This window comes from Narcine bancroftii, chromosome 1, assembly GCF_036971445.1.
Source record: "Narcine bancroftii isolate sNarBan1 chromosome 1, sNarBan1.hap1, whole genome shotgun sequence".
NCBI classification, from domain to species: domain Eukaryota; kingdom Metazoa; phylum Chordata; class Chondrichthyes; order Torpediniformes; family Narcinidae; genus Narcine; species Narcine bancroftii.
Genome location: NC_091469.1, coordinates 213,127,677 through 213,142,019, shown reverse-complemented (window position 1 = coordinate 213,142,019; position 14,343 = coordinate 213,127,677). Strand labels below are relative to the sequence as shown.

The following is a 14,343-nucleotide window of genomic DNA, read 5'->3' as shown; positions in this document are numbered from 1 at the left end:
TCAGCAGATCAGGCGGTACTGATAGAGATAGAAACCCTCAGCAGGTCAGGCAGTACTGATAGAGATAGAAACATTCAGCAGGTCAGGCGGTACTGATAGAGATAGAAACCCTCAGCAGGTCAGGCAGTACTGATAGAGATAGAAACCCTCAGCAGGTCAGGCAGTACTGATAGAGATAGAAACCCTCAGCAGGTCAGGCAGTACTGATAGAGATAGAAACACTCAGCAGGTCAGGCAGTACTGATAGAGATAGAAACCCTCAGCAGGTCAGGCAGTACTGATAGAGATAGAAACACTCAGCAGGTCAGGCAGTACTGATAGAGATAGAAACCCTCAGCAGGTCAGGCAGTACTGATAGAGATAGAAACACTCAGCAGGTCAGGCAGTACTGATAGAGATAGAAACCCTCAGCAGGTCAGGCAGTACTGATAGAGATAGAAACACTCAGCAGGTCAGGCGGTACTGATAGAGATAGAAACCCTTAGCAGGTCAGGCGGTACTGATAGAGATAGAAACCCTTAGCAGGTCAGGCAGTACTGATAGAGATAGAAACCCTTAGCAGGTCAGGCGGTACTGATAGCGATAGAAACCCTTAGCAGGTCAGGCAGTACTGATAGAGATAGAAACACTCAGCGGGTCAGGCGGTACTGATAGAGATAGAAAACCCTTAGCAGGTCAGGCAGTACTGATAGAGATAGAAACACTCACCAGGTCAGACAGTACTGATAGAGATAGAAACCCTTAGCAGGTCAGGCAGTACTGATAGAGATAGAAACACTCACCAGGTCAGACAGTACTGATAGAGATAGAAACACTCAGCAGGTCAGGCGGTACTGATAGAGATAGAAACACTCAGCAGGTCAGGCAGTACTGATAGAGATAGAAACATTCAGCAGGTCAGGCGGTACTGATAGAGATAGAAACACTCAGCAGGTCAGGCGGTACTGATAGAGATAGAAACACTCAGCAGGTCAGGCGGTACTGATAGAGATAGAAACACTCAGCAGGTCAGGCAGTACTGATAGAGATAGAAACCCTTAGCAGGTCAGGCGGTACTGATAGAGATAGAAACACTCAGCAGGTCAGGCGGTACTGATAGAGATAGAAACACTCAGCAGGTCAGGCGGTACTGATAGAGATAGAAACACTCAGCAGGTCAGGCAGTACTGATAGAGATAGAAACACTCACCAGGTCAGACAGTACTGATAGAGATAGAAACCCTCAGCAGGTCAGGCGGTACTGATAGAGATAGAAACACTCAGCAGGTCAGGCAGTACTGATAGAGATGGAAACACTCAGCAGGTCAGGCAGTACTGATAGAGATAGAAACCCTTAGCAGGTCAGGCAGTACTGATAGAGATAGAAACACTCACCAGGTCAGACAGTACTGATAGAGATAGAAACACTCAGCAGGTCAGGCGGTACTGATAGAGATAGAAAACCCTTAGCAGGTCAGGCAGTACTGATAGAGATAGAAACACTCACCAGGTCAGACAGTACTGATAGAGATAGAAACACTCAGCAGGTCAAGCGGTACTGATAGAGATAGAAAACCCTTAGCAGGTCAGGCAGTACTGATAGAGATAGAAACACTCACCAGGTCAGACAGTACTGATAGAGATAGAAACCCTTAGCAGGTCAGGCAGTACTGATAGAGATAGAAACACTCACCAGGTCAGACAGTACTGATAGAGATAGAAACACTCAGCAGGTCAGGCGGTACTGATAGAGATAGAAACACTCACCAGGTCAGACAGTACTGATAGAGATAGAAACATTCAGCAGGTCAGGCGGTACTGATAGAGATAGAAACACTCAGCAGGTCAGGCGGTACTGATAGAGATAGAAACACTCAGCAGGTCAGGCGGTACTGATAGAGATAGAAACACTCAGCAGGTCAGGCGGTACTGATAGAGATAGAAACACTCAGCAGGTCAGGCGGTACTGATAGAGATAGAAACACTCAGCAGGTCAGGCGGTACTGATAGAGATAGAAACACTCAGCAGGTCAGGCGGTACTGATAGAGATAGAAACACTCAGCAGGTCAGGCAGTACTGATAGAGATAGAAACACTCAGCGGGTCAGGCAGTACTGATAGAGATAGAAACACTCAGCAGGTCAGGCAGTACTGATAGAGATAGAAACACTCAGCAGGTCAGGCAGTACTGATAGAGATAGAAACACTCAGCAGGTCAGGCGGTACTGATAGAGATAGAAACACTCAGCGGGTCAGGCAGTACTGATAGAGATAGAAACACTCAGCAGGTCAGGCAGTACTGATAGAGGTAGAAACACTCAGCAGGTCAGGCAGTACTGATAGAGATAGAAACACTCAGCAGGTCAGGCAGTACTGATAGAGATAGAAACACTCAGCAGATCAGGCAGTACTGATAGAGATAGAAACACTCAGCAGGTCAGGCGGTACTGATAGAGATAGAAACACTCAGCGGGTCAGGCAGTACTGATAGAGATAGAAACACTCAGCAGGTCAGGCAGTACTGATAGAGATAGAAACACTCAGCAGGTCAGGCAGTACTGATAGAGATAGAAACCCTTAGCAGGTCAGGCGGTACTGATAGAGATAGAAACCCTTAGCAGGTCAGGCAGTACTGATAGAGATGGAAACACTCAGCAGGTCAGACAGTACTGATAGAGATAGAAACACTCAGCAGGTCAGGCAGTACTGATAGAGATAGAAACACTCAGCGGGTCAGGCAGTACTGATAGAGATAGAAACACTCAGCAGGTCAGGCAGTACTGATAGAGATAGAAACACTCAGCAGGTCAGGCAGTACTGATAGAGATAGAAACCCTTAGCAGGTCAGGCAGTACTGATAGAGATGGAAACACTCAGCAGGTCAGACAGTACTGATAGAGATAGAAACCCTTAGCAGGTCAGGCAGTACTGATAGAGATAGAAACACTCAGCGGGTCAGGCAGTACTGATAGAGATAGAAACACTCAGCAGGTCAGGCGGTACTGATAGAGATAGAAACACTCAGCAGGTCAGGCAGTACTGATAGAGATAGAAACATTCAGCAGGTCAGGCGGTACTGATAGAGATAGAAACACTCAGCAGGTCAGGCGGTACTGATAGAGATAGAAACACTCAGCAGGTCAGGCGGTACTGATAGAGATAGAAACACTCAGCAGGTCAGGCAGTACTGATAGAGATAGAAACACTCAGCAGGTCAGGCGGTACTGATAGAGATAGAAACACTTAGCAGGTCAGGCAGTACTGATAGAGATAGAAACACTCAGCAGGTCAGGCGGTACTGATAGAGATAGAAACACTCAGCAGGTCAGGCAGTACTGATAGAGATAGAAACACTCAGCGGGTCAGGCAGTACTGATAGAGATAGAAACACTCAGCAGGTCAGGCAGTACTGATAGAGATAGAAACCCTTAGCAGGTCAGGCAGTACTGATAGAGATAGAAACACTCAGCAGGTCAGGCAGTACTGATAGAGATAGAAACACTCAGCAGGTCAGGCGGTACTGATAGAGATAGAAACACTCAGCAGGTCAGGCAGTACTGATAGAGATAGAAACACTCAGCAGGTCAGGCAGTACTGATAGAGATAGAAACACTCAGCGGGTCAGGCAGTACTGATAGAGATAGAAACACTCAGCAGGTCAGGCAGTACTGATAGAGATAGAAACACTCAGCAGGGCAGGCAGTACTGATAGAGATAGAAACCCTTAGCAGGTCAGGCAGTACTGATAGAGATAGAAACACTCAGCAGGTCAGGCAGTACTGATAGAGATAGAAACCCTTAGCAGGTCAGGCAGTACTGATAGAGATGGAAACACTCAGCAGGTCAGGCAGTACTGATAGAGATAGAAACACTCAGCAGGTCAGGCAGTACTGATAGAGATAGAAACCCTTAGCAGGTCAGGCAGTACTGATAGAGATAGAAACCCTTAGCAGGTCAGGCAGTACTGATAGAGATGGAAACACTCAGCAGGTCAGGCAGTACTGATAGAGATAGAAACACTCAGCAGGTCAGGCGGTACTGATAGAGATAGAAACACTCAGCAGGTCAGGCAGTACTGATAGAGATAGAAACACTCAGCTGGTCAGGCAGTACTGATAGAGATAGAAACACTCAGCAGGTCAGGCAGTACTGATAGAGATAGAAACACTCAGCAGGTCAGGCGGTACTGATAGAGATAGAAACACTCAGCAGGTCAGGCGGTACTGATAGAGATAGAAACCCTTAGCAGGTCAGGCAGTACTGATAGAGATAGAAACACTCAGCAGGTCAGGCAGTACTGATAGAGATAGAAACACTCAGCAGGTCAGGCAGTACTGATAGAGATAGAAACACTCAGCAGGTCAGGCGGTACTGATAGAGATAGAAACACTCAGCAGGTCAGGCAGTACTGATAGAGATAGAAACCCTTAGCAGGTCAGGCAGTACTGATAGAGATAGAAACCCTCAGCAGGTCAGGCGGTACTGATAGAGATAGAAACACTCAGCAGGTCAGGCAGTACTGATAGAGATAGAAACACTCAGCAGGTCAGGCGGTACTGATAGAGATAGAAACACTCAGCAGGTCAGGCAGTACTGATAGAGATAGAAACCCTTAGCAGGTCAGGCAGTACTGATAGAGATAGAAACACTCAGCAGGTCAGGCAGTACTGATAGAGATGGAAACACTCAGCAGGTCAGGCAGTACTGATAGAGATAGAAACACTCAGCAGGTCAGGCGGTACTGATAGAGATAGAAACCCTTAGCAGGTCAGGCAGTACTGATAGAGATAGAAACACTCAGCAGGTCAGGCGGTACTGATAGAGATAGAAACACTCAGCAGGTCAGGCGGTACTGATAGAGATAGAAACACTCAGCAGGTCAGGCAGTACTGATAGAGATAGAAACACTCAGCAGGTCAGGCAGTACTGATAGAGATAGAAACCCTTAGCAGATCAGGCAGTACTGATAGAGATGGAAACACTCAGCAGGTCAGGCAGTACTGATAGAGATAGAAACACTCAGCAGGTCAGGCAGTACTGATAGAGATAGAAACACTCAGCAGGTCAGGCAGTACTGATAGAGATGGAAACACTCAGCAGGTCAGGCAGTACTGATAGAGATAGAAACACTCAGCAGGTCAGGCGGTACTGATAGAGATAGAAACCCTTAGCAGGTCAGGCAGTACTGATAGAGATAGAAACACTCAGCAGGTCAGGCGGTACTGATAGAGATAGAAACACTCAGCAGGTCAGGCGGTACTGATAGAGATAGAAACACTCAGCAGGTCAGGCAGTACTGATAGAGATAGAAACCCTTAGCAGGTCAGGCAGTACTGATAGAGATGGAAACACTCAGCAGGTCAGGCAGTACTGATAGAGATAGAAACACTCAGCAGGTCAGGCGGTACTGATAGAGATAGAAACCCTTAGCAGGTCAGGCAGTACTGATAGAGATAGAAACCCTTAGCAGGTCAGGCAGTACTGATAGAGATAGAAACACTCAGCAGGGCAGGCAGTACTGATAGAGATAGAAACCCTTAGCAGGTCAGGCAGTACTGATAGAGATAGAAATACTCAGCAGGTCAGGCAGTACTGATAGAGATAGAAACACTCAGCAGGTCAGGCAGTACTGATAGAGATAGAAACACTCAGCAGGTCAGGCGGTACTGATAGAGATAGAAACCCTTAGCAGGTCAGGCAGTACTGATAGAGATAGAAACCCTTAGCAGGTCAGGCAGTACTGATAGAGATAGAAACCCTTAGCAGGTCAGGCAGTACTGATAGAGATAGAAACACTCAGCAGGTCAGGCAGTACTGATAGAGATAGAAACACTCAGCGGGTCAGGCAGTACTGATAGAGATAGAAACCCTTAGCAGGTCAGGCAGTACTGATAGAGATAGAAACCCTTAGCAGGTCAGGCAGTACTGATAGAGATAGAAACACTCAGCAGGTCAGGCAATACTGATAGAGATAGAAACCCTTAGCAGGTCAGGCAGTACTGATAGAGATAGAAACCCTTAGCAGGTCAGGCAGTACTGATAGAGATAGAAACACTCAGCAGGTCAGGCAATACTGATAGAGATAGAAACCCTTAGCAGGTCAGGCAGTACTAATAGAGATAGAAACCCTTAGCAGGTCAGGCAGTACTGATAGAGATAGAAACCCTTAGCAGGTCAGGCAGTACTGATAGAGATAGAAACCCTTAGCAGGTCAGGCAGTACTGATAGAGATGGAAACACTCAGCAGGTCAGGCAGTACTGATAGAGATAGAAACACTCAGCAGGTCAGGCAGTACTGATAGAGATGGAAACACTCAGCAGGTCAGGCAGTACTGATAGAGATAGAAACCCTTAGCAGGTCAGGCGGTACTGATAGAGATAGAAACCCTTAGCAGGTCAGGCAGTACTGATAGAGATAGAAACCCTTAGCAGGTCAGGCAGTACTGATAGAGATGGAAACACTCAGCAGGTCAGGCAGTACTGATAGAGATAGAAACACTCAGCAGGTCAGGCAGTACTGATAGAGATGGAAACACTCAGCAGGTCAGGCAGTACTGATAGAGATAGAAACCCTTAGCAGGTCAGGCGGTACTGATAGAGATAGAAACCCTTAGCAGGTCAGGCAGTACTGATAGAGATAGAAACCCTTAGCAGGTCAGGCAGTACTGATAGAGATGGAAACACTCAGCAGGTCAGGCAGTACTGATAGAGATAGAAACACTCAGCAGGTCAGGCAGTACTGATAGAGATAGAAACCCTTAGCAGGTCAGGCAGTACTGATAGAGATAGAAACACTCAGCAGGTCAGACAGTACTGATAGAGATAGAAACACTCAGCAGGTCAGGCAGTACTGATAGAGATAGAAACCCTTAGCAGGTCAGGCAGTACTGATAGAGATGGAAACACTCAGCAGGTCAGGCAGTACTGATAGAGATAGAAACCCTTAGCAGGTCAGGCAGTACTGATAGAGATGGAAACACTCAGCAGGTCAGGCAGTACTGATAGAGATAGAAACCCTTAGCAGGTCAGGCAGTACTGATAGAGATGGAAACACTCAGCAGGTCAGGCAGTACTGATAGAGATAGAAACACTCAGCAGGTCAGGCGGTACTGATAGAGATAGAAACCCTTAGCATGTCAGGCAGTACTGATAGAGATAGAAACCCTTAGCAGGTCAGGCAGTACTGATAGAGATAGAAACCCTTAGCAGGTCAGGCAGTACTGATAGAGATAGAAACACTCAGCAGGTCAGGAGGTACTGATAGAGATAGAAACCCTTAGCAGGTCAGGCAGTACTGATAGAGATAGAAACCCTTAGCAGGTCAGGCAGTACTGATAGAGATAGAAACCCTTAGCAGGTCAGGAGGTACTGATAGAGATAGAAACCCTTAGCAGGTCAGGCAGTACTGATAGAGATAGAAACACTCAGCAGGTCAGGCAATACTGATAGAGATAGAAACCCTTAGCAGGTCAGGCAGTACTGATAGAGATAGAAACCCTTAGCAGGTCAGGCAGTACTGATAGAGATAGAAACACTCAGCAGGTCAGGCGGTACTGATAGAGATAGAAAAACTCAGCAGGTCAGGCAGTACTGATAGAGATAGAAACCCTTAGCAGGTCAGGCAGTACTGATAGAGATAGAAACCCTTAGCAGGTCAGGCAGTACTGATAGAGATAGAAACACTCAGCAGGTCAGGCAGTACTGATAGAGATAGAAACACTCAGCGGGTCAGGCAGTACTGATAGAGATAGAAACCCTTAGCAGGTCAGGCAGTACTGATAGAGATAGAAACCCTTAGCAGGTCAGGCAGTACTGATAGAGATAGAAACACTCAGCAGGTCAGGCAATACTGATAGAGATAGAAACCCTTAGCAGGTCAGGCAGTACTGATAGAGATAGAAACCCTTAGCAGGTCAGGCAGTACTGATAGAGATAGAAACCCTTAGCAGGTCAGGCAGTACTGATAGAGATAGAAACCCTTAGCAGGTCAGGCAGTACTGATAGAGATAGAAACCCTTAGCAGGTCAGGCAGTACTGATAGAGATAGAAACACTCAGCAGGTCAGGCAATACTGATAGAGATAGAAACCCTTAGCAGGTCAGGCAGTACTGATAGAGATAGAAACCCTTAGCAGGTCAGGCAGTACTGATAGAGATAGAAACCCTTAGCAGGTCAGGCAGTACTGATAGAGATAGAAACACTCAGCGGGTCAGGCAGTACTGATAGAGATGGAAACACTCAGCAGGTCAGGCAGTACTGATAGAGATGGAAACACTCAGCAGGTCAGGCAGTACTGATAGAGATGGAAACACTCAGCAGGTCAGGCAGTACTGATAGAGATAGAAACACTCAGCAGGTCAGGCGGTACTGATAGAGATAGAAACCCTTAGCAGGTCAGGCAGTACTGATAGAGATAGAAACCCTTAGCAGGTCAGGCAGTACTGATAGAGATAGAAACCCTTAGCAGGTCAGGCAGTACTGATAGAGATAGAAACACTCAGCAGGTCAGGCAGTACTGATAGAGATAGAAACACTCAGCGGGTCAGGCAGTACTGATAGAGATAGAAACCCTTAGCAGGTCAGGCAGTACTGATAGAGATAGAAACCCTTAGCAGGTCAGGCAGTACTGATAGAGATAGAAACACTCAGCAGGTCAGGCAATACTGATAGAGATAGAAACCCTTAGCAGGTCAGGAAGTACTGATAGAGATAGAAACCCTTAGCAGGTCAGGCAGTACTGATAGAGATAGAAACACTCAGCAGGTCAGGCAATACTGATAGAGATAGAAACCCTTAGCAGGTCAGGCAGTACTGATAGAGATAGAAACCCTTAGCAGGTCAGGCGGTACTGATAGAGATAGAAACCCTTAGCAGGTCAGGCAGTACTGATAGAGATAGAAACACTCAGCGGGTCAGGCAGTACTGATAGAGATAGAAACACTCAGCAGGTCAGGCGGTACTGATAGAGATAGAAACACTCAGCAGGTCAGGCAGTACTGATAGAGATAGAAACCCTTAGCAGGTCAGGCAGTACTGATAGAGATAGAAACACTCAGCAGGTCAGGCGGTACTGATAGAGATAGAAACCCTTAGCAGGTCAGGCAGTACTGATAGAGATAGAAACACTCAGCAGGTCAGGCGGTACTGATAGAGATAGAAACCCTTAGCAGGTCAGGCAGTACTGATAGAGATAGAAACACTCAGCAGGTCAGGCGGTACTGATAGAGATAGAAACCCTTAGCAGGTCAGGCAGTACTGATAGAGATAGAAACACTCAGCAGGTCAGGCAGTACTGATAGAGATAGAAACCCTTAGCAGGTCAGGCAGTACTGATAGAGATAGAAACCCTTAGCAGGTCAGGCAGTACTGATAGAGATAGAAACCCTTAGCAGGTCAAGCAGTACTGATAGAAATAGAAACACTCAGCAGGTCGGGCATCACTGATAGAGATAGAAACAGATAGCAACATCTGGTTCAAACATTCTCCATCAGAATGGAACACTGAATCATATTTTTTTCTCGACAGATACTGCCTGACCTGCTGAGTGATTCCAACAATTTCTATTAGTACATCAAAGCTCTAGGAAATGTGGACAACTCATACTGTGAGGATACACAAGTGGAGCTTCATTTTCAATTCAATTCATTTCAGAGCCAATGACTCTCACTAATTATTTTACATTTTGCATTTTGGTCAATAGATCCAACTCTTCAAATTAGATTATTTGAACATTTCTTCACGACAGAGCATATTTACCTTCACATTCCAGTGTCATAAAGTTGCTTTAAAATAATCCCATGTAAAAGAAAGCTCATTAAACTCTTAGTGTGCGCCACAATCCACCCAGCTTTAAGTCAATGATGGCAGGTCATTAGGAATTAACGCCCCGTCCGTCATAAAGAGATGAGTACCAGTCTGCAGCTTCACAGTATATCTGGCACCATCTGTTGCTGGCTGTTGGAATGAATGCTGATCGCCAAGGCTCTTGATAACATTAATATGCCAAATGAAAGGAAATTACTAATTAATTAGTCTATTTAGGAGGACTCCATTTTCAAGCATCTTTAATAACCTGCGTATCATTGATGTCAAATTCATCAACAACATGACTTAAATGGTTTCCATTTACTTACACTCCAATGCTATAACATGCTGGTGAGTGATAAGTTTGCTCTATGATTTATATTTCACTTCTTCTTTGGCTTGGCTTCGCGGACGAAGATTTATGGAGGGGGTAAAAAGTCCACGTCAGCTGCAGGCTCGTTTGTGGCTGACAAGTCCGATGCGGGACAGGCAGACACGATTGCAGCGGTTGCAAGGGAAAATTGATTGGTTGGGGTTGGGTGTTGGGTTTTTCCTCCTTTGCCTTTTGTCAGTGAGGTGGGCTCTGCGGTCTTCTTCAAAGGAGGTTGCTGCCTGCCAAACTGTGAGGCGCCAAGATGCACGGTTTGAGGCGTTATCAGCCCACTGGCGGTGGTCAATGTGGCAGGCACCAAGAGATTTCTTTAGGCAGTCCTTGTACCTTTTCTTTGGTGCACCTCTGTCACGGTGGCCAGTGGAGAGCTCGCCATATAATACGATCTTGGGAAGGCGATGGTCCTCCATTCTGGAGACGTGACCCATCCAGCGCAGCTGGATCTTCAGCAGCGTGGATTCGATGCTGTCGACCTCTGCCATCTCGAGTACTTCGACGTTAGGGGTGTAAGCGCTCCAATGGATGTTGAGGATGGAGCGGAGACAACGCTGGTGGAAGCGCTCTAGGAGCCATAGGTGGTGCCGGTAGAGGACCCATGATTCGGAGCCGAACAGGAGTGTGGGTATGACAACGGCTCTGTATACGCTTATCTTTGTGAGGTTTTTCAGTTGGTTGTTTTTCCAGACTCTTTTGTGTAGTCTTCCAAAGGCGCTATTTGCCTTGGCGAGTCTGTTGTCTATCTCATTGTCGATCCTTGCATCTGATGAAATGGTGCAGCCGAGATAGGTAAACTGGTTGACCGTTTTGAGTTTTGTGTGCCCGATGGAGATGTGGGGGGGCTGGTAGTCATGGTGGGGAGCTGGCTGATGGAGGACCTCAGTTTTCTTCAGGCTGACTTCCAGGCCAAACATTTTGGCAGTTTCCGCAAAGCAGGACGTCAAGCGCTGAAGAGCTGGCTCTGAATGGGCAACTAAAGCGGCATCATCTGCAAAGAGTAGTTCATGGACAAGTTTCTCTTGTGTCTTGGTGTGAGCTTGCAGGCGCCTCAGATTGAAGAGACTGCCATCCGTGCGGTACCGGATGTAAACAGCGTCTTTATTGTTGGGGTCTTTCATGGCTTGGTTCAGCATCATGCTGAACAATTGGGAAGCTTCTAAATAAATGTGATTAGGAAGATAACATCTTGAAATGATTAATTTGAGCTATTTCTCCTCTTTCAACAATGAGGCTGTGTTAGTTAGAGCACCAATGGGTCACTAGCAGACACATGTAGGATTGACACAAGGTGTGGAGTGGAGAACATGCATTGTTGTGCAGAATATGGCAGCATAATTGTATCAATCAGACTGTTTGACACCATAATTCATGAGAATGAGCTCTATCAATGGACAAAGCCCTTTAAGAAATTGCTACTTAAGGCAGCAATATGCAAACTACACAATCAAAGTGTTGAAAGAACTGTGTAAATAAATGAGCAGTGAACATCTGATTGGCCGTCACAGCTGAAGGATTCGGAGAAATGACAGAGTACCAGATGAAACAGAAATCCACAAAACATCCGTGCTGCTAGTGAAAACAGAAGGAATCGCACATGATTCATATCCTAGCTCTCGACCAGTCTGACAACAGGATTTCTTGCTGAAACTCTGGTCAGGAGCTTCTTGTGATGTTCAGTTGTTTTATGAGTCAAGTTTATTGTCATCTGATTATACAAACACAACCTGACAAAAGAGCGTTCTCCGGTCCTCGGTGCAAAATACACAGACACACAACCAGATATAACACAGAGATAAACAATACAACTGCAAGACACATACTCGTATATTCGAATAAATGAATAAATATTATTCCATGAATAGGAAAGTCCCAGATGGTCAGTGTGAGCAGTTTCTTTAGTCGTTCAGCATTCTCACTGCCCATGGGAAGAAGCTGATTCTCAGCCTGGTGGTGCTGGCTCTGATACTCTTGTAAGATGCTGTGTGTGGGCTGGAAGGAGTCCTCAACAATTTTGTGCGCCCTTTTCAGACAATGATCCCAGCAGATTCCGTCAATGGTGGGGGTGGGGCGGGGAGGGAGGGAGACTGCAGTGATCCTCTCTGCCACTCTGTGGAGACTGCATTACTCGTGTAATGCTCAGTGACATCACCTCTGGATATTGAGGAAGTTCAGCAGGTTCTGTTTTATCTGTGGCCACAAGCTTTAATCTGCAGCGTGGAAACAGGTGGACCTTTCCCAGTGATGGAAATGGATGCAATCAAAACAGAGCTGAGCTGCATCTGAAACAGAGGAACTAGAGGTGGTCACTCTCATCTATAGCAACTCCAGCATGCTAGTCTGGAAACTCCTAACTGTTTTGTGCAAATCAATTTTCTCTTTAAATTATGCAGATGTTCTGTGATTTTCATCATTCTTTCCTCAGGGCTGCCTGGTCACCTCTTCATGCTTGCTTTGGAGTGTTTACTCACACAAAAAAAAATCTTCATTACATCCCTTGACTAAAAACAAAAGACTTTCCATAAGCATTCGACATAATTCCTGTACTGTTACCTCCAGTGGTACTGAAGCAGTTTTAAGCAGAGGTTTGCACGGCACAATTTCTGGAGAAGCAACTCCATCTATGTAAGTTGCACTCCAGCCATGTGAAACGCCCCTCTTCTGTGTCAGGTGATTTCGGTTCGAGTCGGGGGATATGGTCTGTGGTCTGAAGTGTCTGATTTTGGAGAGCATCCCCTCTCCATCCACTGCAGTCTGTTGAGAGCACTTGAAATGACTGGTGGACACCGATTGCATCTTCTTTGGTTGCCTCCTTTTTAAAATAAAGAAAACATCACTAATCTCTGAAAACTCTGGAAAAATGTTGCTATAATGCCTTGTAAATGCAGATAGTTATATCACAATGTTATGTAGCATACCAGAAATTGACTGTTGAGTAATTATTTAGGGCTAGAAATAGTTCTTGCGTGTGCTACTACTCACAGTTCAGGTTTCATCCTGCTAAATGCATCCAAGTCACTGGACGATGCTCTGACCTTTGCTTCCCTCATGCGTTCCTCCTTTTCCTTTCCCAGGGCAGGTGGATTTAGGGCTGGATGTGGAGATTCTGGCATTTGTCTCACCTGGTCAAGCTCAAGTGACAGAGGCAAATCCTCAAAGTTTTTGTATCTGGCAATCACCAAACAAAAATAAACATTTTACCTGCTGCAACAAGCTCACAATCTGAGAAAACTGCAGGGATAAGCAATCTGTTGGTGTACTCTCTCCACTAACTTTCAGCCATTGCCTGTAAGGGCTTTGTGCTTTGAGTAGAGCAGGATGCCAAGTCCTGTACACTTCGCACTGCAGTCTACCTCAGAAAATTATAGCATTCTCCTGCATTCATTCAAGAGGAGGTTGTAAAGATATAACAGATAAGTGAAGAAAATGAAAAAAGAAACATTGCAGTGGTTCAGCCTCTTGCAATAAAAATTCTGAGTATTACAAATAACAAGAGCATTTCATCAGTTGACCAGCAAATCAATTCGGAAAATTTACAGGAATATACACTACAAGGCAAGTATCAGGAACATGGAATATTCTTCAGCTCTGAAAATTTCCTTCAAATTTTTGATAAATGATGTCCTGTGAAATGCCGGTAGCTCGAGCTGGAGTAGGTGGACCTGATGGCCTTGGACCATAGGCCCTAGACCAGGGTCAAACAGCACCTAATACGTCTGGGACTGTCTGATCTCGGAAGCTAAGCAAGCGCAGGACTGGTCGGTACTTGGAGGGAAGACCGCCTAGGATCACCAGGTGCTGTAAGTTTCTGTGAGCGGCGCTGGACAAAGTGATGACTCTCTGTCTGCCTCACGGTGGACGAAAGTTAAAGAATTTCATTCATGTTACATTCTAAATGTGGATTACGTGACAATAATGGGACCTTCACCTTCAGGCATGCTCCTTCACTTCCTCTGTCTCCTTCCACCCCCATGATATCACTTTTTGTGGAATACGGGGGATCTGGTTCAGAGAAAGAGAGAGCTGCTGTCGTTTGGATTGTGGAGGTCATGTGACCTCTCTGGCTGGAACCTAGTTGGAAGTCACCTCACCTGCCAATCAAGGGTTAGATCTGCCCACCTGTGAGGCTGACGCACGATTGGTCTCAGCAGGTCAGGTGAACAGGCCCTGCATT

At 46.0% G+C, this 14,343-nt stretch overlaps 1 protein-coding gene across 11 annotated transcripts in view; it reads right to left on the bottom strand.

Annotated features, from left to right (window-relative positions):
- The window catches only part of akna (AT-hook transcription factor), a 153,084-nt gene that overhangs the window by 77,924 nt on the left and 60,817 nt on the right, over window positions 1-14,343 (bottom strand). For 10 of the 11 annotated variants that reach the window (XM_069890189.1, XM_069890228.1, XM_069890220.1 and 7 more), the window contains 2 exons: window positions 13,152-13,337; window positions 12,723-12,981 (listed from right to left, as the gene is read on the bottom strand). In XM_069890189.1, the coding sequence (XP_069746290.1) occupies window positions 12,723-12,981; window positions 13,152-13,337 (445 nt within the window). The remainder of the gene's footprint in view (window positions 1-12,722; window positions 12,982-13,151; window positions 13,338-14,343) is intronic. The other variant, XM_069890216.1, reaches the window with a different exon arrangement.